This window comes from Aquarana catesbeiana, linkage group LG12, assembly GCF_042186555.1.
Source record: "Aquarana catesbeiana isolate 2022-GZ linkage group LG12, ASM4218655v1, whole genome shotgun sequence".
Taxonomy (NCBI): domain Eukaryota; kingdom Metazoa; phylum Chordata; class Amphibia; order Anura; family Ranidae; genus Aquarana; species Aquarana catesbeiana.
Genome location: NC_133335.1, coordinates 3,102,194 through 3,127,538, shown reverse-complemented (window position 1 = coordinate 3,127,538; position 25,345 = coordinate 3,102,194). Strand labels below are relative to the sequence as shown.

At 51.5% G+C, this 25,345-nt stretch overlaps 1 protein-coding gene across 1 annotated transcript in view; it reads right to left on the bottom strand.

The window, feature by feature from the left end:
* Window positions 1-25,345, bottom strand: part of LOC141114264 (centrosomal protein of 112 kDa-like) — a gene marked incomplete at its 5' end in the record, with an annotated part of 269,004 nt that overhangs the window by 133,114 nt on the left and 110,545 nt on the right. The window contains 3 exon segments of the mRNA XM_073607849.1: window positions 20,246-20,305; window positions 22,611-22,703; window positions 23,722-23,851. Coding sequence (XP_073463950.1) covers window positions 20,246-20,305; window positions 22,611-22,703; window positions 23,722-23,851 — 283 coding nt within the window.

The following is a 25,345-nucleotide window of genomic DNA, read 5'->3' as shown; positions in this document are numbered from 1 at the left end:
ATATTGACTCTTTGCATAAACTCCATGTCATTGTTTATAAAAGCCTTTGACACTTATGGAATGCTTGGAATTATACTTCAGTATCCCATAGTAACATCTGACACAAAGATCTAAAAACACTGAGGCAGCAGACTTTGTGAAAATTCATATTTGTGTCATTCTCAAAACTTTTGCCCACAGCTGTATACAGTATATACACACCCATCCTTCTCTGTACCCCGATCAGCCATAACATTCTGACCACTCACGGGTAAATCGATTAACATTGATTGTCTGGTGACAATAGCATCTGAAAATGGGTGGGATATATTAGGCAGCAAGTGAACATGTTGTCCCTGAAGTTGATGTGATGAAAGCAGAAAAAATGGACAAGTGTAAGAATTTTAGGGGCTTTGACAAGGACCAAATTGTAATGTCTAAACAACTGGGTCAGAGCTATTCATAAACAGCAGCTCTTGTAGGATGTTCCCGGCCTGTAGTGGTCAGGACCCACCAAAATAGGTCTAAGGAAGGAGAACCAGCTAACCAGCAACAGGGTCATGGGTGGCCAAGTTTATGGAAGTGGGGAGGGAAGGTTCATTGATGGAGGTGGGGAGGGAAGGCTCATTGATGGAGGTGGGGAGAGGGAAGGTTCATTGATGGAGGTGGGGAGAGAAGGCTCATTGATGGAGGTGGGGGGGAGGGAAGGCTCATTGATGGAGGTGGGGAGAGAAGGCTCATTGATGGAGGTGGGGGGGAGGGAAGGCTCATTGATGGAGGTGGGGGAGGGAAGGATCATTGATTAAGGTGGGGGAGGGAAGGCATATTGATGGTGGCGGGGAGAGTAGGCTCATTGATGGAGGTGGGGTGGAGGGAAGGCTCATTGATGGAGGTGGGGGGGGGGGGGGGAGGCTCATTGATGGAGGTGGGGGGGAGAGAAGGCTAATTGATGAAGGTGGGGAGGGAAGGCTCATTGATGGAAGTGGAGAGAGTAGGCTCATTGATGGAGGTGGGGGGGAGGGAAGGCTCATTGATGAAGGTGGGGGAGGGAAGGCTCATTGATGGAGGTGGGGAGGGAAGGCTCATTGATGGAGGTGGGGGAGAGAAGGCTAATTGATGAAGGTGGGGGACGGAAAGCTCATTGATGGAGGTGGGGAGGGAAGACACATTGACGGAGGTGGGGAGGGGAGGCTCATTGATGAGGTGGAGAGAGGAGGCTTATTGATGGAGGTGGGGGGGAGGGAAGGCTCATTGATGGAGGTGGGGGAGGGAAGGATCATTGATTAAGGTGGGGGAGGGAAGGCATATTGATGGTGGCGGGGAGAGTAGGCTCATTGATGGAGGTGGGGTGGAGGGAAGGCTCATTGATGGAGGTGGGGGGGGGGAGGCTCATTGATGGAGGTGGGGGGGAGAGAAGGCTAATTGATGAAGGTGGGGAGGGAAGGCTCATTGATGGAAGTGGAGAGAGTAGGCTCATTGATGGAGGTGGGGGGGAGGGAAGGCTCATTGATGAAGGTGGGGGAGGGAAGGCTCATTGATGGAGGTGGGGAGGGAAGGCTCATTGATGGAGGTGGGGGAGAGAAGGCTAATTGATGAAGGTGGGGGACGGAAAGCTCATTGATGGAGGTGGGGAGGGAAGACACATTGACGGAGGTGGGGAGGGGAGGCTCATTGATGAGGTGGAGAGAGGAGGCTTATTGATGGAGGTGGGGGGGAGGGAAGGCTCATTGATGGAGGTGGGGGAGGGAAGGCTCATTGATGGAGGCGGGGGAGGGAAGGCTCATTGATGGAGGTGGGGAGAGAAGGCTAATTGATGAAGGTGGGGGACGGAAGGCTCATTGATGGAGGTGGGGAGGGAAGACACATTGACGGAGGTGGGGGGGGAGGCTCATTGATGAGGTGGAGAGAGGAGGCTTATTGATGGAGGTGGGGGAGGGAAGGCTCATTGATGGAGGTGGGGAGAGAAGGCTCATTGATGGAGGTGGGGGACGGAAAACTCATTTATGGAGGTGGGGAGGGAAGACACATTGACGGAGGTGGGGGAGACTTATTGATGGAGGTGGGGGGGCTTGCCTGTGTGGTCCAATCCAATAGAAGAGCTACTGGAGTTCAAATTGGTGGAAAAGGTAATGCTGGTTCTGATAGAAAGATATCAGAACACACAGAGCATTGCAGTTTGTTGTGTATGGGGCTGTGTAACCGCAGACCGGTCGGGGTGTCCTTGCTGACACGTGTCCACAGCCAAAAGCACCTACAATGGGCATGTGAGCATCAGAACTGGAGCATGGAGCAATGGAAGAAGGTGGTCTGGGCTGATGAATGCAAGAATGGCTTGAAGAACACAAGTTTGAGGTATTTATTTGGCCTCCAAATTCTCCAGATCTCAATTTATTTGATCATTTGTGGGATGTGCTGGAAAAACAAGACGGATCCATGGAGGATCCCAACTTACAGGACTTAAAGGATCTGCTACAGATGGATTGGTGCCAGATACCACAGCATACCTTCAGAGGTCTAGTGGGGTACATGCCTGGACCGGTCAGGGCTGTTTTGGCAGCAAAAGGGGGACCTACTCAATATTAGGTATGTGGCCAGTTTATGGTTGGCGGTCACAATATAGTAGATCGATGTACATTAATGTTCCAGTCTCTTAGTAAAATTAACACAGAAGTCTTCTCCGAGTCCCCTGAAATGTAGTTCTAATATCAGTAGATCTGTTATTTTCTACTTCCTGTACCAGGGTGACAGCTGCAGCTCAGTGCGACGTATCTGTGGCTCTGTGTGACATATCTGTGGCTCAATGCAACCCATCTGCGGCTCAGTGTAACATATCTGCGGCTCAGTGTAACGTATCTGCGGCTCAGTGTGACGTATCTGCGGCTCTGTGTGACATATCTGCGGCTCTATGTGACACATCTGCGGCTCTATGTGACACATCTGCGGCTCTATGTGACACATCTGCGGCTCAGTGTGACACATCTGCGGCTCAGTGTGACACATCTGCGGCTCAGTGTGACACATCTGCGGCTCAGTGTGACACATCTGCGGCTCAGTGTGACACATCTGCGGCTCAGTGTGACACATCTGCGGCTCAGTGTGACGTATCTGCGGCTCAGTGTGACATATCTGCGGCTCTAAGTGCCACATTTGCGGCTCTGTGTGACCTATCTATGGTTCAGTGTTACCTATCTGCGGCTCTATGTGACACATCTGTGGCTCAGTGTGACGTATCTGTGGCTCAGTGTGACGTATCTGTGGCTCTGTGTGACATATCTGCGGCTCTATGTGACACATCTGCGGCTCTATGTGACACATCTGTGGCTCAGTGTGACGTATCTGTGGCTCAGTGTGACGTATCTGCGGCTCTGTGTGACATATCTGCGGCTCTATGTGACACATCTGCGGCTCTATGTGACACATCTGCGGCTCTATGTGACACATCTGCGGCTCAGTGTGACACATCTGCGGCTCAGTGTGACACATCTGCGGCTCAGTGTGACACATCTGCGGCTCAGTGTGACACATCTGCGGCTCAGTGTGACACATCTGCGGCTCAGTGTGACACATCTGCGGCTCAGTGTGACGTATCTGCGGCTCAGTGTGACATATCTGCGGCTCTAAGTGCCACATTTGCGGCTCTGTGTGACCTATCTATGGTTCAGTGTTACCTATCTGCGGCTCTATGTGACACATCTGTGGCTCAGTGTGACGTATCTGTGGCTCAGTGTGACGTATCTGTGGCTCTGTGTGACCTATCTCCGGTTCAGTGTTACCTATCTGTGGCTCTGTGTGACGTATCTCCGGTTCAGTGTTACCTATCTGCCGCACTGTGTGACGTATCTGCGGCTCTATGTGACCTATCTCCGGTTCAGTGTTACCTATCTGCCGCACTGTGTGACATAGATTGGGTGGGGCTGTGTGCTGCCTGTACCTACCCTCCAGAAATGCCCATAATTTGGACTTCAAAAGGGGGTTAAGCTACAGCCAACATTAGCATGAGGGTGCTTGCAGACTGCATTATATGTATCGCCATACCATGAATAGTAAGTGCTTGGGCCAGGCACACTCTGGAGACACAGAAAAGATGGTGGATGAGGGTAGAAGAGGGGAAGCTGGAAAGATCCAGAGGAAGGAGGAGAAATTGATGAAATCTTCTTGCAGCTTCCCATGGACTTCTCATACTGTACATCAATATGTATAATGATTTGAATTTCACTGCCTAACAATTGACTTTGGACAGATCTCTAGTGACTACCCATGAAGAACAGAATCAAGATGTTGGGGAAATCTTCTGTCTGGAATTGGTTTATTTAGAGAGTGGACAACGCAGTCCAGACTGTATCCATTGCTGATGAAAGGAACATCCAATGCGTATCAAAGGACAATGACCTCACCCCTTGGTGCTCCCACGCCCGGCATGAGCCATGTGTGATGCTTCCTGCATGGTGACATAATGCCTTACAATCAGAGGAGCCAGGAGAGGAACGTGCAGGCCTTAGTGAGATCCTTATAATGACTCACACAAGGACCTCAGTGCTCCATTGTCTTCGGAAGTAGATGATTATCAGACCCCAGGGACCTGATCTTGGTAAAAATATTCTGAACAGAAGAAGTGAATCATGGAAGACCCGGGCCCATGAAGGTGAGTCAGTGACAGCTGCAGAACAAACATGGCGGAGGGAAGACACGGGACGTATGTGTTACACATGGCATTCCTACACCCTGTCCACATAGCTAATCCCATTACACTTTACAATGCGGATGGTTCTGATTACGGAGATTTATGGCTGACAGAAGGATCTCTGCAGCTGGGCGCACATAGTTTGCTTAATAAGAGATCTGGCGCTCCAAGGTGTGGCATGTGGGCAGTAAATTCCCTTCCCCGGATCTGAGAAACACATGTTGCACACCTGCTTATTATTCCTCTGATATTTAGGACAACTGAAGGCTGCCAGTACCAGGGGGTCTGTCCGGGGGTAAATCATACAGAGGGGTCCAGGCTCCCCTCCCCCCCCCCATCATAATCAGACAGGCCAAGAACTGGTACCAATACTAAAAATCCTGAGACACGTCCACGTTCATCAACAGAACAGACAGACTTTACTGCCTTGGGAATGCAGCTCCCTATGTACCCTCTCCATTAACTGTCACTGTGCAGCAGCTGGAAGAGCAAGAAAATGGATGATACCCCTAACCCAAATACTAAATAATAAACCCCGATACCAAACCTTCTAACTACATTAATGCCCCCCCTAAATCTAATCCATTCACCAACCCCAACCATCCCAGCCTATACCTTGTATTGGTGGCACTTTACAGCTGAAAACTGTATGCTACACTTATCACTGTATTATTATATAAATGAGAAGAGGGGCTTCCTGTGTTTGGTAATATATCACTTATTGAAGGTCTATCATCCAACATTGGACTATGGGTAGTAATGTATGACATAAAATAAATACAGGGGTCTCCTATGTCCAGTAATATATCATATAATAAATACAGGGGGTCTTCTATAGGTAATAATATATCATATACAGTACCTTGAAAAACTATTCATACCCCTTGAAATTTTCCACATTTTGTTACAACCAAAAATGTAAATGTATTTTATTGGGATTTTATGTGATAGACCAACACAAAGTGTCACATAATTGTGAAGTGGAAGGAAAATGATAAATGATACAAATAAATATGTGAAAAGTGTGGGGGGGCATTTGTATTCAGCCCTCTTTACTCTGATACCCCTAACTAAAATCTAGTGGAACCAATTGCCTTCAGAAGTCACCTAATTAGTAAATAGAGTCCACCTGTGTGTCATTTCATCTCAGTATAAATACAGCTGTTCTGTGGAGCCCTCAGAGGTTTGTTAGAGAACCTTAGTGAACAAACAGCATCACGAAGGCCAAGGAACAGACCAGACAGGTCAGGGATAAAGTTGTGGAGAAGTATAAAGCAGGGTTAGGTTATAAAAGAATATCCCAAGCTTTGAACATCTCACGGAGCTCTGTTCAATCCATCATCAGAAAATGGAAAGAGTATGGCACAACTGCAAACCTACCAAGACATGGCCGTCCACCTAAACTGACCGGCCAGGCAAGGAGAACATTCATCAGAGAAGAGCCAAGAGGTCCATGGTAACTCTGGAGGAGCTGCAGAGATCCACAGCTCAGGTGGGAGAATCTGTCCACAGGACAACTATAAGTCGTGTTCTCCACAAATCTGCCCTTTATGGAAGAGTGACAAGAAGAAAGACATTGGTGAAAGAAAGTCATAAGAAGTCCTGTTTGTAGTTTGTGAGAAGCCATGTGGAGGACACAGCAAACATGTGGAAGAAGGTGATCTCGTCACATGAGACCAAAATTCAACTTTCTGGCCTAAAAGCAAAACGCTATGTATGGGGAAAACTAACACTGCACATCACCCTGAACACACCATCCCCACTGTGAAACATGGTGGTGGCAGCATCATGTGGTGGGGATGGTTTTCTTCAGCAGGGACAGGGAAGCTGGTCAGAGTTGATGGGAAGATGGATGGAGACAAATACAGGACAATCTTAGAAGAAAACCTGTTAGAGTCTACAAAAGACTTGAGACTGGGGCGGAGGTTCACCTTCCAGCAGGACAACGACCCCAAACATCCAGCCAGAGCTACAATGGAATGGTTTAGATCAAAGCATATTCATGTGTTAGAATGGCCCAGTCACAGTCCAGACCTAAATCACATTGAGAATCTGTGGCAAGACTTGAAAATTGCTGTTCACAGACGCTCTCCATCCAATCTGACAGAGCTTGAGATATTTTACAAGGAAGAATGGGCAGAAATGTCCTCTCTAGATGTGCAAATCTGGTAGAGACATCCCCAAAAAGACTTGTAGAGAAAGGGGGTTCTACAAAGTATTGACTCCGGGGGGCGCCATACAAATGCCCCCCCCCCACACACTTTTCACATATTTATTTGTATCATTTATCATTTCCTTCCACTTCACAATTATGTGACACTTTGTGTTGGTCTATCACATAAAATCCCAATAAAATACATTTATGTTTTTGGTTGTAACATGGCAAAATGTGGAACATTTCAAGAGGTATGAATACTTTTTCAAGGCACTGTATAATAAATACTGGCGTCTCCTATGGGTAGTAATATATTGTATATAATAAATACAGGGGGTCTCCTATAGGAAGTAACATCTCATATATAATAAATACAGGATGTTCCTATGGGAGGTAATATATCTTATATAATAAATACAGGGATGTCCTATAGGTAGTAATACATAATATATAATAAATGAAGGGGGTCTCTTATGGGTATTAATATATCATATATAATAAATACAGGGTGTTCCTATGGGTAGTAATATATCATATATAATAAATACTGGGGGGGGGGGGGGTTCCCTGTGTGTATGGTGGAGGCGGTAGGACATCATCCATACAATGAGCTCTCAGCGTCTCCTTGATGTTGCTGGAGGAAGGAAAGCGGACAAGTCTGGGAAGTGAGGAGGTAATAAAGATATAAATGAAAGGATTGTTCCCGGCCTTTGATCTGTGTACACACATCACTGACTCATAGAAACGTCCCCAAGAAGTGCTCAGTACAGGACAGAGCGGATCCTACAGATGGGACAAACGGATAGATGGACCACCCGAGAAATCCAGGCAGAGACTTCTCCATCATGCCATACCGTACTATCAGGGAAGCGTGTGATTGGCCCCAAATTTATTGTGCAGCAGGACAACGACTCCAAACATACAGCCAATGTCATTAAGAACTACCTTCTGGGTAAAGGAGAACAAGGAGTCCTGGAAGTGATGATTTGGCCCTCACAGAGCCCTGATCTCACTATCATGGAGTCTGTCTGGGATGAAGGATTGGAGGCAGCCGACATCCACAGAAGATCTGTGCTTAGTTCTCCAAGATGTACACAGAGAACAACCTAGCTACCGAGTTCCTTCAACTATGAGCAAGTCTACCTAAAAGAAGGCAGGGGGGGGGGCACCCCAAATATTGATTGGATTTGGATTTCTCTTCATTTACTTTCCATTTTGTTAATTGATAGAAATAAACTATTAACGCTTTTTTTTTTTTAAAGCATTTACAGCATCATCACACCTGCCTAAGACTTTTATACCGTAGTGTTTAGTGTATATACATATATGACATCACCCATTAATTAGAACTGCACCATGTTGCTGGCCAGGGACAATCGAGATATGAAACCACCATCTGCTCAAGCAGTACCTATGTAAAATACTGTACACTGTATACCATTTACTTAGTATTACAATATGAAAAAGACATGACCCCCTGATCCCTAAAAACAAACATCCCATATAAGGGGGATACAAAAATGAGCATTACCACAATGCATGGATATAAAAGGGGTCTAAAAAAAAAGTCAGCCATGTGGGGTGAAGTTCCTTTTCTCAGCATGTAAAATATTGAGTTGGGTGGTACTGCGTTCAGTGTCTGCTACTTCTCTCTGCCAATCCCTCCACTGGCCTCTACTCAGTGTCCTCCACCCCTCTCTACCAATCCCTCCACTGGTCTCCACTCAGTGTCCTCCACCCCTCTTTACCAATCCTTACACTGGTCTCCATTCAGTGTCCTCCACCCCTCTCTGCCAATCCCTCCACTGGTCTCCATTCAGTGTCCACCACCCCTCTCTACCAATCCTTACACTGGTCTCCATTCAGTGTCCTCCACCCCTCTCTACCAATCCTTACACTGGTCTCCATTCAGTGTCCTCCACCCCTCTCTGCCAATCCCTCCACTGGCCTCCATTCAGTGTCTGCTACTTCTCTCTACCAATCCCTACACTGGCCTCCACTCAGTGTCCACCACCCCTCTCTACCAATCCTTACACTGGTCTCCATTCAGTGTCCTCCACCCCTCTCTGCCAATCCCTCCACTGGCCTCCATTCAGTGTCTGCTACTTCTCTCTACCAATCCCTACACTGGCCTCCACTCAGTGTCCACCACCCCTCTCTGCCAATCCCTCCACTGGCCTCCACTCAGTGTCCACCACCCCTCTCTGCCAATCCTTACACTGGCCTCTACTCAGTGTCCTCCACCCCTCTCTACCAATCCTTACACTGGCCTCTACTCAGTGTCCTCCACCCCTCTCTACCAATCCCTCCACTGGTCTCCATTCAGTGTCCTCCACCCCTCTCTACCAATCCCTCCACTGGTCTCCATTCAGTGTCCTCCACCCCTCTTTACCAATCCCTACACTGGTCTCCATTCAGTGTCCTCCACCCCTCTCTACCAATCCCTCCACTGGTCTCCATTCAGTGTCCTCCACCCCTCTCTACCAATCCCTCCACTGGTCTCCATTCAGTGTCCTCCACCCCTCTTTACCAATCCCTACACTGGTCTCCATTCAGTGTCCTCCACCCCTCTTTACCAATCCCTACACTGGTCTCCATTCAGTGTCCTCCACCCCTCTCTACCAATCCCTCCACTGGCCTCCACCCCTCTCTGTCATTTCCTCCACTGGCTTTCATTCGGTGTCCTCCACCCCTCTCTGTCAATCCCTCCACTGGCTTCCCATTGCCCAATCAATCAAATTCAGAACATTAACAATAACATACAAAGCCATTTCCAACTCTGCCCCGAGCCACATCACCAATCTTGTCTCCAAATATTACCCAAAGCGCCCTCCCCGCTCCTCCCAAGACCTTCTGCTCTCTATTTCCCTTGTCTCTTCCTCCCATGTTCATCTCCATGACTTCTCCAAAGCCTCTCCCATCCTCTGGAACTCCCTGCCACAATCTGTCCAGCTATCTCCTACTCTATTCACTTTTAGGCGATTCCTTAAGACTCATCTCTTCAGGAAAGCCTATCCTGCCTTCAGCTAATAACGAAACCTTCTGTCTCTCCCATCAGTTCATCCCTTAGTCATTTTCACCAGCTCCTCCCTATTAGATGGTAAGCTCACAGGAGCAGGGCCCACCTCTTGTATTGAGTTGTATTGGTCGCTGTATTGTCTCCTTTTATATTGTAAAGTGCTGTGCAAACTGTTGGCACTAAACAAATCCTGTATTATAATAATAATAATAATAATAATAATGATACTCAGGGTGGTGCAAATCTCAGCAGAAACTCAGGAAGAAATCTTTATAAATAAACTCCCTGAGCAGCTTTATAACCAGCAGGGAATGACGCAATGGAGACGCAATGGACCACGCTGAGCGCTCGACCCCCCAGACATGAGAAGAGATAAGGGCGAGGGTCCCGCTGGACCGCGCTGAGCGCTCGACCCCCCAGACATGAGAAGAGATAAGGGCGAGGGTCCCGCTGGACCGCGCTGAGCGCTCACCCCCCCCAGACATGAGAAGAGATAAGGGTGAGGGTCCCGCTGGACCGCGCTAAGCGCTCACCCCCCCCAGACATGAGAAGAGATAAGGGTGAGGGTCCCGCTGGACCGCGCTAAGCGCTCGCCCCCCCCCAGACATGAGAAGAGATAAGGGTGAGGGTCCCGCTGGACCGTGCTGAGTGCTCGTCCCCCCAGACATGAGAAGAGATAAGGGTGAGGGTCCCGCTGGACCGCGCTGAGCGCTCGCCCCCCCCAGACATGAGAAGAGATAAGGGTGAGGGTCCCGCTGGACTGCGCTCTGCGATCGCCCCCCCCCCCCGACAGGAGAAGAGATAAGAGTGAGGGTCCCGCTGGTCCGCGCTGAGCGCTCGCCCCCCCAGACATGAGAAGAGATAAGCGTGAGGGTCCCGCTGGACCGCACTCTGCGCTCGCCCCCCCAGACATGAGAAGAGATAAAGGTGAGGGTCCCGCTGGACCGCGCTGAGCGCTCGCCCCCCCAGACATGAGAAGAGATAAGGGTGAGGGTCCCGCTGGACCGTGCTGAGCGCTCGCCCCCCCCAGACATGAGAAGAGATAAGGGTGAGGGTCCCGCTGGACCGTGCTGAGCGCTCGCCCCCCCAGACATGAGAAGAGATAAGGGAGATAAGGGTGAGGGTCCCGCTGGACCGTGCTGAGCGCTCGCCCCCCCAGACATGAGAAGAGATAAGGGTGAGGGTCCCGCTGGACCGTGCTGAGCGCTCGCCCCCCCCAGACATGAGAAGAGATAAGGGTGAGGGTCCCGCTGGACAGTGCTGAGCGCTCGCCCCCCCAGACATGAGAAGAGATAAGGGTGAGGGTCCCGCTGGACAGTGCTGAGCGCTCACCCCCCCCAGACATGAGAAGAGATAAGGGTGAGGGTCCCGCTGGACCGTGCTGAGCGCTCGCCCCTCCCCTCTCCCCCCAGACATGAGAAGAGATAAGGGTGAGGGTCCCACTGGACCGCGCTGAGCGCTCGCCCCCCCCAGACATGAGAAGAGATAAGAGCGAGGGTCCCGCTGGTCCGCGTTGAGCGTTCGCCCCCCCCAGACATGAGAAGAGATAAGGGCGAGGGTCCCGCTGGTCCGCGTTGAGCGTTCGCCCCCCCCAGACATGAGAAGAGATAAGGGTGAGGGTCCCGCTGGACCGCGCTGAGTGCTCGCCCCCCCAGACACGAGAAGAGATAAGGGTGAGGGTCCCGCTGGACCGCGCTGAGCGTTCGCCCCCCCAGACATGAGAAGAGATAAGGGCGAGGGTCCCGCTGGTCCGCGTTGAGCGTTCGCCGCCCCCAGACATGAGAAGAGATAAGGGCGAGGGTCCCGCTGGTCCGCGCTGAGCGCTCGCCCCCCCCAGACATGAGAAGAGATAAGGGTGAGGGTCCCGCTGGACCGCGCTGAGCGCTCGCCCCCCCCCAGACATGAGAAGAGATAAGGGTGAGAGTCCCGCTGGTCCGCGCTGAGCGTTCGCCCCCCCCAGACATGAGAAGAGATAAGGGTGAGGGTCCCTCTGGACCGTGCTGAGCGCTCGCCCCTCCCCTCTCCCCCCAGACATGAGAAGAGATAAGGGTGAGGGTCCCGCTGGACTGCGCTCTGCGATCGCCCCCAACCCCCCCCCCAGACATGAGAAGAGATAAGAGTGAGGGTCCCGCTGGTCCGCGCTGAGCGCTCGCCCCCCCAGACATGAGAAGAGATAAGGGTGAGGGTCCCGCTGGACCGTGCTGAGCGCTCCCCCCCCCCCCAGACATGAGAAGGGATAAGGGTGAGGGTCCCGCTGGACCGCGCTGAGCGCTCGCCCCCCCAGACATGAGAAGAGATAAGGGTGAGGGTCCCGCTGGACCGCGCTGAGCGTTCGCTCCCCCCAGACATGAGAAGAGATAAGGGTGAGGGTCCCGCTGGACCGTGCTGAGCGCCTGCCCCTCCCCTCTCCCCCCAGACATGAGAAGAGATAAGGGTGAGGGTCCCACTGGACCGCGCTGAGCGCTCGCCCCCCCCCAGACATGAGAAGAGATAAGGGTGAGGGTCCCGCTGGACTGCGCTCTGCGATCGCCCCCCCCCCCCAGACAGGAGAAGAGATAAGAGCGAGGGTCCCGCTGGTCCGCGTTGAGCGTTCGCCCCCCCCAGACATGAGAAGAGATAAGGGTGAGGGTCCCGCTGGACCGCGCTGAGCGCTCGCCCCCCCAGACACGAGAAGAGATAAGGGTGAGGGTCCCGCTGGACCGCGCTGAGCGCTCGCCCCCCCAGACATGAGAAGAGATAAGGGCGAGGGTCCCGCTGGTCCGCGTTGAGCGTTCGCCGCCCCCAGACATGAGAAGAGATAAGGGTGAGGGTCCCGCTGGACCGCGCTGAGCGCTCGCCCCCCCCAGACATGAGAAGAGATAAGGGTGAGGGTCCCTCTGGACCGTGCTGAGCGCTCGCCCCTCCCCTCTCCCTCCAGTCATGAGAAGAGATAAGGGTGAGGGTCCCGCTGGACCGCGCTGAGCGCTCGCCTCCCCCAGACATGAGAAGAGATAAGGGTGAGGGTCCCGCTGGACTGCGCTCTGCGATCGCCCCCCCCAGGCATGAGAAGAGATAAGGGTGAGGGTCCCGCTGGACCGCGCTGAGCGCTCGCCTCCCCCAGACATGAGAAGAGATAAGGGTGAGGGTCCCGCTGGACTGCGCTCTGCGATCGCCCCCCCCAGGCATGAGAAGAGATAAGGGTGAGGGTCCCGCTGGACCGCGCTGAGCGCTCGCCCCCCCCAGACATGAGAAGAGATAAGGGTGAGGGTCCCGCTGGACCGCGCTGAGCGCTCGCCCCCCCAGACATGAGAAGAGATAAGGGTGAGGGTCCCGCTGGACCGCGCTGAGCGCTCGCCCCCCCAGACATGAGAAGAGATAAGGGTGAGGGTCCCGCTGGTCCGCGCTGAGCGCTCGCCCCCCCAGACATGAGAAGAGATAAGGGTGAGGGTCCCGCTGGTCCGCGCTGAGTGCTCGCCCCCCCAGACATGAGAAGAGATAAGGGTGAGGGTCCCGCTGGACCGCGCTGAGTGCTCGCCCCCCCCAGACATGAGAAGAGATAAGGGTGAGGGTCCCGCTGGTCCGCGCTGAGTGCGCGCCCCCCCAGACATGAGAAGAGATAAGGGTGAGGGTCCCGCTGGTCCGCGCTGAGTGCTCGCCCCCCCAGACATGAGAAGAGATAAGGGTGAGGGTCCCGCTGGTCCGCGCTGAGCGCTCGCCCCCCCCAGACATGGAAGAGATAAGGGTGAGGGTCCCGCTGGACCGCACTCTGCGATCGCCCCCCCAGACATGAGAAGAGATAAGGGTGAGGGTCCCGCTGGACCGCGCTGAGCGCTCGCCTCCCCCAGACATGAGAAGAGATAAGGGTGAGGGTCCCGCTGGACTGCGCTCTGCGATCGCCCCCCCCAGACATGAGAAGAGATAAGGGTGAGGGTCCCGCTGGACCGCGCTGAGCGCTCGCCCCCCCCAGACATGAGAAGAGATAAGGGTGAGGGTCCCGCTGGACCGCGCTGAGCGCTCGCCCCCCCAGACATGAGAAGAGATAAGGGTGAGGGTCCCGCTGGACCGCGCTGAGCGCTCGCCCCCCCAGACATGAGAAGAGATAAGGGTGAGGGTCCCGCTGGTCCGCGCTGAGCGCTCGCCCCCCCAGACATGAGAAGAGATAAGGGTGAGGGTCCCGCTGGTCCGCGCTGAGTGCTCGCCCCCCCAGACATGAGAAGAGATAAGGGTGAGGGTCCCGCTGGACCGCGCTGAGTGCTCGCCCCCCCCAGACATGAGAAGAGATAAGGGTGAGGGTCCCGCTGGTCCGCGCTGAGTGCTCGCCCCCCCAGACATGAGAAGAGATAAGGGTGAGGGTCCCGCTGGTCCGCGCTGAGTGCTCGCCCCCCCAGACATGAGAAGAGATAAGGGTGAGGGTCCCGCTGGTCCGCGCTGAGCGCTCGCCCCCCCCCCAGACATGGAAGAGATAAGGGTGAGGGTCCCGCTGGTCCGCGCTGAGTGCTCGCCCCCCCAGACATGGAAGAGATAAGGGTGAGGGTCCCGCAGGTCCGCCTCTCTCTCTATGAAGTAATAGAGTTGAGGGAAAGTTGATCCGGCAGACTTGAGCCGTCTCCTGCGCCTGGACCCACTAGGAGCGCATTCGTCTGGCACGGCGTGGGAACTTCACAGCCACGATACTGTAAACCGCGCCGTGCTTTACGGGAAGACGTTTGCGATATGTTCTGTGACAACAATGCGTTCAGACAGCTCTCAGCTCGGCGGGACTTTGATGTGCTTTTCAAGAGCCGCGCCGCCTTCCAAGATGTATGGATTCCTGGCAGGAGCACGGAGAGGGGGGCCAAATATACAAGAATGTTTATAGGAAGTGACCCCTCCTACCGCGCCTGCTATGAACGCCGCACAGACACTCTTATCAAACACGTCCATGACCCATTAACCCTTTACATGGCTGTGAGAATGGGGGAGGGGGCAGAACTTATTGACTCGCACGTGGTAGCCAATGATTTCAGTTTAAGTGGAACTCTAGGCAAAACCTTCCTTTGTTCTGGTCCTAGTGACACAACAGAAAGTAGGAGAACATCTGACCTGTAACAAGTGTCCCCATTGGAAGATTTCCCCTCTTCCTGTTCTGGTGACAACTGTAACGTTTTGCATTTCCCTGCAATTCCTGTCCCAGGACATAAAAGGAGAGTCAGTCCTCCCAGAGGGGTCACAAACATGGCTTCCAACCCCCCCTAACTCAACCCAGAGCTAGAAAATAAAGTCTTGGCTGGAGACCCACTTTAAAGGCAATGTACAAATACCCTCATACTCAGCCCTTGTCCTTTATTACACCAGCCCTGAGGGAGCCCTTTTCCTTTATTACACCTGTCCTGAGGGATCCCTTGTCCTTTATTACACCTGTCCTGAGGGATCCCTTGTCCTTTATTACACCAGCCCTGAGGGATCCCTTGTCCTTTATTACACCTGTCCTGAGGGATCCCTTGTCCTTTATTACACCTGTCCTGAGGGAGCCCTTGTCCTTTATTACACCTGTCCTGAGGGAGCCCTTGTCCTTTATTACACCTGTCCTGAGGGATCCCTTGTCCTTTATTACACCTGTCCTGAGGGAGCCCTTGTCCTTTATTACACCTGTCCTGAGGGAGCCCTTGTCCTTTATTACACCTGTCCTGAGGGATCCCTTGTCCTTTATTACACCAGCCCTGAGGGATCCCTTGTCCTTTATTACACCTGTCCTGAGGGATCCCTTGTCCTTTATTACACCTGTCCTGAGGGATCCCTTGTCCTTTATTACACCTGCCCTGAGGGAGCCCTTGTCCTTTATTACACCTGTCCTGAGGGAGCCCTTGTCCTTTATTACACCTGTCCTGAGGGAGCCCTTGTCCTTTATTACACCCGCCCTGAGGGAGCCCTTGTCCTTTATTACACCTGTCCTGAGGGAGCCCTTGTCCTTTATTACACCTGTCCTGAGGGATCCCTTGTCCTTTATTACACCTGTCCTGAGGGATCCCTTGTCCTTTATTACACCAGCCCTGAGGGATCCCTTGTCCTTTATTACACCTGTCCTGAGGGATCCCTTGTCCTTTATTACACCGGCCCTGAGGGAGCCCTTGTCCTTTATTACACCTGTCCTGAGGGAGCCCTTGTCCTTTATTACACCCGCCCTGAGGGAGCCCTTGTCCTTTATTACACGTGCCCTGAGGGAGTCCTTGTCCTTTATTACACCTGTCCTGAGGGATCCCTTGTCCTTTATTACACCTGTCCTGAGGGAGCCCTTGTCCTTTATTACACCTGTCCTGAGGGATCCCTTGTCCTTTATTACACCTGTCCTGAGGGATCCCTTGTCCTTTATTACACCTGCCCTGAGGGAGCCCTTGTCCTTTATTACACCTGTCCTGAGGGATCCCTTGTCCTTTATTACACCTGTCCTGAGGGATCCCTTGTCCTTTATTACACCTGCCCTGAGGGAGCCCTTGTCCTTTATTACACCTGTCCTGAGGGATCCCTTGTCCTTTATTACACCTGTCCTGAGGGAGCCCTTGTCCTTTATTACACCTGTCCTGAGGGATCCCTTGTCCTTTATTACACCAGCCCTGAGGGATCCCTTGTCCTTTATTACACCTGTCCTGAGGGATCCCTTGTCCTTTATTACACCTGTCCTGAGGGAGCCCTTGTCCTTTATTACACCTGTCCTGAGGGATCCCTTGTCCTTTATTACACCCGCCCTGAGGGATCCCTTGTCCTTTATTACACGTGCCCTGAGGGAGTCCTTGTCCTTTATTACACCTGTCCTGAGGGATCCCTTGTCCTTTATTACACCGGCCCTGAGGGAGCCCTTGTCCTTTATTACACCTGTCCTGAGGGATCCCTTGTCCTTTATTACACCTGTCCTGAGGGATCCCTTGTCCTTTATTACACCTGCCCTGAGGGATCCCTTGTCCTTTATTACACCTGTCCTGAGGGATCCCTTGTCCTTTATTACACCTGTCCTGAGGGATCCCTTGTCCTTTATTACACCTGTCCTGAGGGATCCCTTGTCCTTTATTACACCTGTCCTGAGGGAGCCCTTGTCCTTTATTACACCTGTCCTGAGGGATCCCTTGTCCTTTATTACACCTGTCCTGAGGGATCCCTTGTCCTTTATTACACCAGCCCTGAGGGATCCCTTGTCCTTTATTACACGTGCCCTGAGGGAGTCCTTGTCCTTTATTACACCTGTCCTGAGGGATCCCTTGTCCTTTATTACACCGGCCCTGAGGGAGCCCTTGTCCTTTATTACACCTGTCCTGAGGGATCCCTTGTCCTTTATTACACCTGTCCTGAGGGATCCCTTGTCCTTTATTACACCTGCCCTGAGGGATCCCTTGTCCTTTATTACACCTGTCCTGAGGGATCCCTTGTCCTTTATTACACCTGTCCTGAGGGATCCCTTGTCCTTTATTACACCTGTCCTGAGGGATCCCTTGTCCTTTATTACACCTGTCCTGAGGGAGCCCTTGTCCTTTATTACACCTGTCCTGAGGGATCCCTTGTCCTTTATTACACCTGTCCTGAGGGATCCCTTGTCCTTTATTACACCAGCCCTGAGGGATCCCTTGTCCTTTATTACACCAGCCCTGAGGGATCCCTTGTCCTTTATTACACCTGTCCTGAGGGAGCCCTTGTCCTTTATTACACGTGCCCTGAGGGAGTCCTTGTCCTTTATTACACCTGTCCTGAGGGATCCCTTGTCCTTTATTACACCTGTCCTGAGGGATCCCTTGTCCTTTATTACACCTGCCCTGAGGGAGCCCTTGTCCTTTATTACACCTGTCCTGAGGGATCCCTTGTCCTTTATTACACCTGCCCTGAGGGATCCCTTGTCCTTTATTACACCTGTCCTGAGGGAGCCCTTGTCCTTTATTACACCTGTCCTGAGGGATCCCTTGTCCTTTATTACAGCTGTCCTGAGGGATCCCTTGTCCTTTATTACACCAGCCCTGAGGGATCCCTTGTCCTTTATTACACCTGTCCTGAGGGATCCCTTGTCCTTTATTACACCGGCCCTGAGGGAGCCCTTGTCCTTTATTACACCTGTCCTGAGGGAGCCCTTGTCCTTTATTACACCCGCCCTGAGGGATCCCTTTTCCTTTATTACACCTGCCCTGAGCGACCACTGAGTAGACCACTGGCCAGAACTTGCCCAGTATGCTATTGAGCTGGTGGACTGCTTTGCATCCACCATGCGTTCCGATTGAGCATTTAGTGCTGCTGGAGGTTTTGTAACTGATCACAGAACACGTCTGTCCACAGACTCTGTGGACCGTCTGACTTTTATGAAAATTAATCAGTCCTGAATTACCAGCAGCTATGAAGCCCCTGATGCCGCTGTCGCCGATTAAGTGTTTTTGGGATGTGGAATCTCTGCAGGACCTCTAGGTTCCCTAGTGTTGTGGGTGTTAATTTTATCTGGAAGAATGTTTTTGGTGTAGTGAGCACAATTAACACCCAAAGACCAATTTTTCTGCGCCGGTTTGAAAGGTGCATATCATGACAGCATGACAGAGGGGGCAGCATGTATGGAATGGTCCCCTTATAGTACATCCCGGAGATGGGGCAGCATGTATGGAATGGTCCCCTTGCAGTACATCCCGGAGAGGGGGCAGCATGTATGGAGCAGTCACCTTGTAGCACATCCCGGAGAGGGGGCAGCATGTATGGAGCGGTCACCTTGTAGCACAGCCCGGAGAGGGGGCAGCATGTATGGAATGGTCCCCTTGTAGTACATCCCGGAGAGGGGGCAGCATGTATGGAGCGGTTACCTTGTAGTACAGTTCAGAGAGGGGTCAGCATGTATGGAGCGGTCACCTTGTAGTACAGCCCAGAGAGGGGGCAGCATGTATGGAGCGGTCACCTTGTAGCACATACCGGAGAGGGGGCAGCATGTTTGGAGCGGTCACCTTGTAGCACATCCCGGAGAGGGGGCAGCATGTATGGAGCGGTCACCTTGTAGTACATCCCGGAGAGGGGGCAGCATGTATGGAACGGTCACCTTGTAGCACATCCCGGAGAGGGGGCAGCATGTATGGAGCGGTCACCTTGTAGCACATCCCGGAGAGGGGGCAGCATGTATGGAGCGGTCACCTTGTAGCACAGCCCGGAGAGGGGGCTGCATGTATGGAGCGGTCACCTTGTAGCACATCCCGGAGAGGGGGCAGCATGTATGGAGCGGTCACCTTGTAGCACATCTCGGAGAGAGGGCAGCATGTATGGAGCGGTCACCTTGTAGCACATCCCGGAGAGGGGGCAGCATGTATGGAGCGGTCACCTTGTAGCACATCCCGGAGAGGGGGCAGCATGTATGGAGTGGTCACCTTGTAGCACATCCCGGAGAGGGGGCAGCATGTATGGAGCGGTCACCTTGTAGCACATCCCGGAGAGGGGGCAGCATGTATGGAGTGGTCACCTTGTAGCACATCCCGGAGAGGGGGCAGCATGTATGGAGCGGTCACCTTGTAGCACAGCCCGGAGAGGGGGCAGCATGTATGAAGCAGTCACCTTGTAGCACATCTTGGAGAGAGGGCAGCATGTATGGAGCGGTCACCTTGTAGCACATCCCGGAGAGAGGGCAGCACGTATGGAGGGGTCACCTTGTAGCACATCCCGGAGAGGGGGCAGCATGTATGGAGCGGTCACCTTGTAGCACAGCCCGGAGAGGGGGCAGCACGTATGGAGCGATCACCTTGTAGCACAGCTCAGAGAGGGGGCAGCATGTATGGAGCGGTCACCTTGTAGCACAGCCCGGAGAGGGGGCAGCATGTATGGAGCGGTCACCTTGTAGTACAGCCCGGAGAGGGGGCAGCATGTATGGAGCGGTCACCTTGTAGCACATCCCGGAGAGGGGGCAGCATGTATGGAGCGGTCACCTTGTAGTACAGCCCGGAGAGGGGGCAGCATGTATGGAGCGGTCACCTTGTAGCACATCCCGGAGAGGGGGCAGCATGTATGGAGCGGTCACCTTGTAGTACAGCCCGGAGAGGGGGCAGCATGTATGGAGCGGTCACCTTGTAGCACATCCTGGAGAGGGGGTAGCATGTATGGAGCGGTCACCTTGTACCACAGCCCGGAGAGGGGGCAGCATGTATGGAGCGGTCATCTTGTACCACAGCCCGGAGAGGGGACAGCATGTATGGAGCGATCACCTTGTAGCACAGCTCAGAGAGGGGGCAGCATGTATGGAGCGGTCACCTTGTAGCACAGCTCAGAGAGGGGGCAGCATGTATGGAGCGGTCACTGATGACTGCAAGCTAGGGAAGTTTTGTCCCTTTAAATGACCTTCATTAAATTACCTCCCAGTGTGACCTCACAGACTGAGCACAGCAGGTGACATGTGATGCCCTCCTGTGGTCAGCACAGGTATCACAGTCCTTATACAGATCCATACAATGTAATGTACCTTTCTCTCCCACTGATCTTCCAGCTGCATCTTCTCTTTCTGGAATCGGCTCTCCTGTTCCTGAAATAAACACGGCGATCAGTCAGAGAGATGACATACAGCTATCATATATAGTGTGAGAGAGCTCAGCCTGCACCCAACTCTGTGCTAGATGATCTGAAGACACAAGGCTGTACAGCGCTGTCTTAGATTGTAAGCTCTCAGGAGCAGGGCCCTCTGATTCCTCCTGTACCAAACTGTATTGTAACTGTAATGTCTGCCTTCATTTTGTAAAGCGCTGAGCAAACTGTTGGCGTTATATAAATCCTGTATAATAAGAATAATAATAGTAAAGTGCCCCAAACCAGCCCATAGTGACCACCAACAGGCCAAATATAGTCCACATCTCCGCACACATCACAGGAGAAGTCATCAGACAGCCTGCAGTATACAGACCCCAATCATCACAGCTCTGCCTCTATCTACCTCCACACCCGGCTACATCACTAGTTCTGGTTTTATTTATGACTGGATATCTGCTTTTAAATTTCATTGCAGGGGAAGAAGTGTATATACTGCAGGGGAAGAAGTGTATATACTGCAGGAGGAGAAGTGTATATACTGCAGGAGGAGAAGTGTATATACTGCTGAGTGAGATGTATAAAATGCTGGGAAAAGTATACATGGCTGTGGGATGTATATACTGCTGGGAGGAGAAGTATATACTGCTGGGAGGAAAAGTATATACTGCTGGGAGGAAAAGTATATACTGCTGGGAGGAAAAGTATATACTGCTGGGAGGAAAAGTATATACTGCTGGGAGGAAAAGTATATACTGCTGTGGGATGTATAAATTGCTGGAGGAGAATATATACTGCTGGGAGGAGAAGTATATACGGCTGGGGGATGGACATACTGCTGGAGAAGTATATACTGCTGGGAGGAGAAGTATATAGTGCTGTGGGATGTATAAATTGCTGGAGGAGAAGTATATACAGCTGGGGGATGGACATACTGCTGGAGGAGAAGTATATACTGCTGGGAGGAGAAGTATATACTGCTGTGGGATGTATAAATTGCTGGAGGAGAATATATACTGCTGGGAGGAGAAGTATATACGGCTGGGGGATGGACATACTGCTGGAGGAGAAGTATATACTGCTGGGAGGAAAAATATATACTGCTGGGAGGAACAGTATATACTGCTGGGGGATGGACATACTGCTAGAGGAGAAGTATATACTGCTGGGGGGTGAAGTATATAGTACTGAGGGGAGAAGTATATACTACTGGGAGAAGTATATACTGCTGCGGGATGTACATACTGATGGAGGGAGAAGTATATACTGCTGGGGAGAAATATATACTACTGGGGTATTAAGTATATACTACTGGGGCATGTATATACTGCTGGGGGATGAAGTATATACAGTTGGGGGATGTATATACTACTGGGGCATATATATACTGCTGGGGTATGAAGTATATACTACTGGGGGATGTATACACTGCTGGGGGATGAAGTATATACAGCTGGGGTATGAAGTATATACAGCTGGGGTATGAAGTATATACAGCTGGGATATGAAGTATATACAGTTGGGGGATGTATACACTGCTGGGGGATGAAGTATATACAGCTGGGGTATGAAGTATATACTGCTGTGGGATGTATATACTGCTTGGGGATGATGTATACACTGCTGGGGTATGAAGTATATACAGATGGGGGATGTATACACTGCTGGGGGATGAAGTATATACAGCTGGGGTATGAAGTATATACAGCTGGGGTATGAAGTATATACAGCTGGGATATGAAGTATATACAGTTGGGGGATGTATACACTGCTGGGGTATGAAGTATATACAGCTGGAGTATGAAGTATATACTGCTGTGGGATGTATATACTGCTTGGGGATGATGTATACACTGCTGGGGTATGAAGTATATACAGATGGGGGATATATATCCCTGTAAACCCAGATTAGCAGAGTCCACTTTAAGCCTCGGCCATCACTCTGCTGTACACATTATAACACACAGCCCTGTACACAGCAGCAGAGACCTGATTGGCTGCCCAGCCATCTCAGAGTGACAGACTCGGGTACTTATAGTAGCTGCATGTCCACAACTGGAATGGTTTTCTAATAATTACATAAGAGACTTCTAGGGCCGGAGTCCAGCTTTACTAGGAGATAACAGCCACAATTCTCCTTTTCTCTGCAGCGATCTTATATTGTGACTGCTTCTGTGTGCGTCCGCACTGAACACCAATGGGCTGCCAAAGGATAATGACTATTTCGGGGTAAAATCCACATTGCGGTACATCAACGGCTTTATATGGCTGCCCCCCCCCCCCCCGGGTGAGGGGCTCCGGCTTACCCTCATCTCCTTCTGTATGTGATGCTCCCTCTCGTGTCCTTGTTGTTTAGTCCGGGACACACTCTGCTCCAGTTCCTCTATGAGAGCCGAGGCCTGCCGAGAAACACCAGAGGAAAGGATCACCGGACCGATCACACCGCACACCTCAAAGAGCTTGTAAAGCCTTCATTTAAATATATATATATAAACATGTTATACTTACCTGCTCTGTGCAATGGTTCTGCACAGAGAGGCCCCAATCCACCAGCACTCCTGCACCCCCCCCCCAACTGAGGGCCCCCCTAGTAAGCCACTTGCTAGGGGGGCACTTGTGGGTGCTCTGTGTGCCCATAGACACACTAAGTGTGGCTCAGCCCCGCCCCCTTCCTATGGGTCCCGCCTCTGTCTCTGAACCTATGGGGAGGGAGAAAGAGCAGAGAGCCTTGGCTCCTGTGCACTGGATCGAGATCGGGCTCAGGTAGGTATGAGGGGGGAGGGGTAACTTTATCAATTCTCTGCATTAAGGTAAAAAAAAACCTTTCAGCCTATAGAACCACTTCAACAATCGCCATCATCCCAGTACTAAAAAATGAGGGGAGGAGTCAGCAAGAGATATGTAAATTGAGGGAAGAAAGATTCTGCACTATATATGTAAAGGAGGAGGAGTACACAGCAATAAGTATGTAAATGAGGGGGAGGAGACAGAGTGAGCAATAATTATGTAAAAAAAAAAGGGGAGGAGACAGAGTAAGCATGATGTAAATGAGGGAGAGGAGACAGAGCGGGGAAGAGGTATCTAAATGAGGGGGCGGAGACAGATTCACACATATGCATGTAAATGAGCAGAAAGATTCAACAAGAGGTATGTAAATAAGGGGGAGGAGCTAGAGTCAGAAAAATATAAATGAGGGGGTGGAATACAGAGTGAGCAAAGGGTATGTCAATGAGAGGGAGGGGACAGATTCAGCAAAGTGTATGTAAAGGTGGAGGAGTATACAGCAATAGGTATGTAAATGAGGGGGAGGAGACAGAATAAGAAAGACATGTGTAAATGATTGGAAAGGGACTAAGACAGCAAGATGTATGCAAATGAGGGGGAGGGGACAGAGTCAGCTGACGGTCTAGCACACACCTTGGCAGCGGACAGGGCGTTCTGCTGGGTGATGTAGTTGATGTCGGAGTCGTATTTGTTTTGTAGTTGCTGAACTCGCTTTTCATGGTCCTGGATGAGATTATCTTTATCCTTTTGTAGGAAAGAGAACCTGGAGGAGGAGTTATCACCATTATCAATATACAAACATATACAGTATATATACACAGGTAAAAGGTATGGTCACTGGGGGGGGGGGGGGTTCTGTAGCAGATTCATTGTTCCATCTATCCCACAATCCTCTGAAGTCTTCTTCATTATACACCCCACCATGGAATATTCCTAAGAGGGTTCCTGCACATATCTGTAGGATGCCATGTACAGAAGTATCACAGACTCCTCCCATGTACATAATTATCACAGACTCCTCCCATGTACATAATTATCACAGACTCCTCCCATGTACAGAAGTATCACAGACTCCTCCCATGTACAGAAGTATCACAGACTCCTCCCATGTACAGAAGTATCACAGACTCCTCCCATGTACAGAAGTATCACAGGCTCCTCCCATGTACATAAGTATCACAGGCTCCTCCCATGTACATAAGTATCACAGACTCCTCCCATGTACATAAGTATCACAGACTCCTCCCATGTACATAAGTATCACAGGCTCCTCCCATGTACATAAGTATCACAGGCTCCTCCCATGTACATAAGTATCACAGACTCCTCCCATGTACATAAGTATCACAGCCTTTTCTCAATACTTTGGTGAAGCTCCTTTGGCACCAATTACAGCCTCAAGTCTTGTTGAGTATGATGCTACAAGCTTGGCACTCCTATTTTTGGCCAGTTTCTCCCATTCTTCTTTGTAGGACCTCTCAAGCTCCATCAGGTTGGATGGGGAGTGTCGGTGCACAGCCATTTTCAGATCTCTCCAGAGATGTTCAATCGGGTTCAAGTCTGGGCTCTGGCTGGGCCACTCAAGGACATTCATAGAGTTGTCCAGTAGCCACTCCTTTGTTATCTTGGCTGTGTGCTTAGGGTCGTTGTCTTGTTGGAAGATGAACCTTCACCCCAGTCTGAGGTCCAGAGCACTCTGGAGAAGGTTTTCATCAAGGATGTCTCTGTACATTGCTGAATTCATCTTTCCCTCAATTCTGACTAGTCTCCCAGTTCCTGACGCTGAAAACCATCCCCACAGCACGATGCTGCCACCACCATGCTTCACTGTAGGGATGGTATTGGCCAGGTGATGAGTGGTGCCTGTTATCCTCCAGACACAACGCTTGCCATTCAGGCCAAAGAGTTCAATCTTTGTTTCATCAGACCAGAGAATTTTGTTTCTAATTGTCTGAGATTCCTTCAGGTGCCTTTTGACAAACTCCAGGGGGGCTGTCATGTGCCTTTTACTGAGGAGTGTCTTCCGTCTGGCCGCTCTACCATACAGGCCTGATTGGTGGACGGCTGCAGAGATGGTTGTACTTCTGGAAGGTTCTCCTCTCTCCACAGAACAATGCTGGAGCTCTGTCAGAGTGACCATCGGGTTCTTGGTCACCTCCCTGACTAAGGTCCTTCTCCCCGATCGCTCAGTTTGGCCGGGCAGTCCGCTCTAGGAAGAGTCCTGCTGGTTCCAAACTACTTTCGTTTACAGATGATG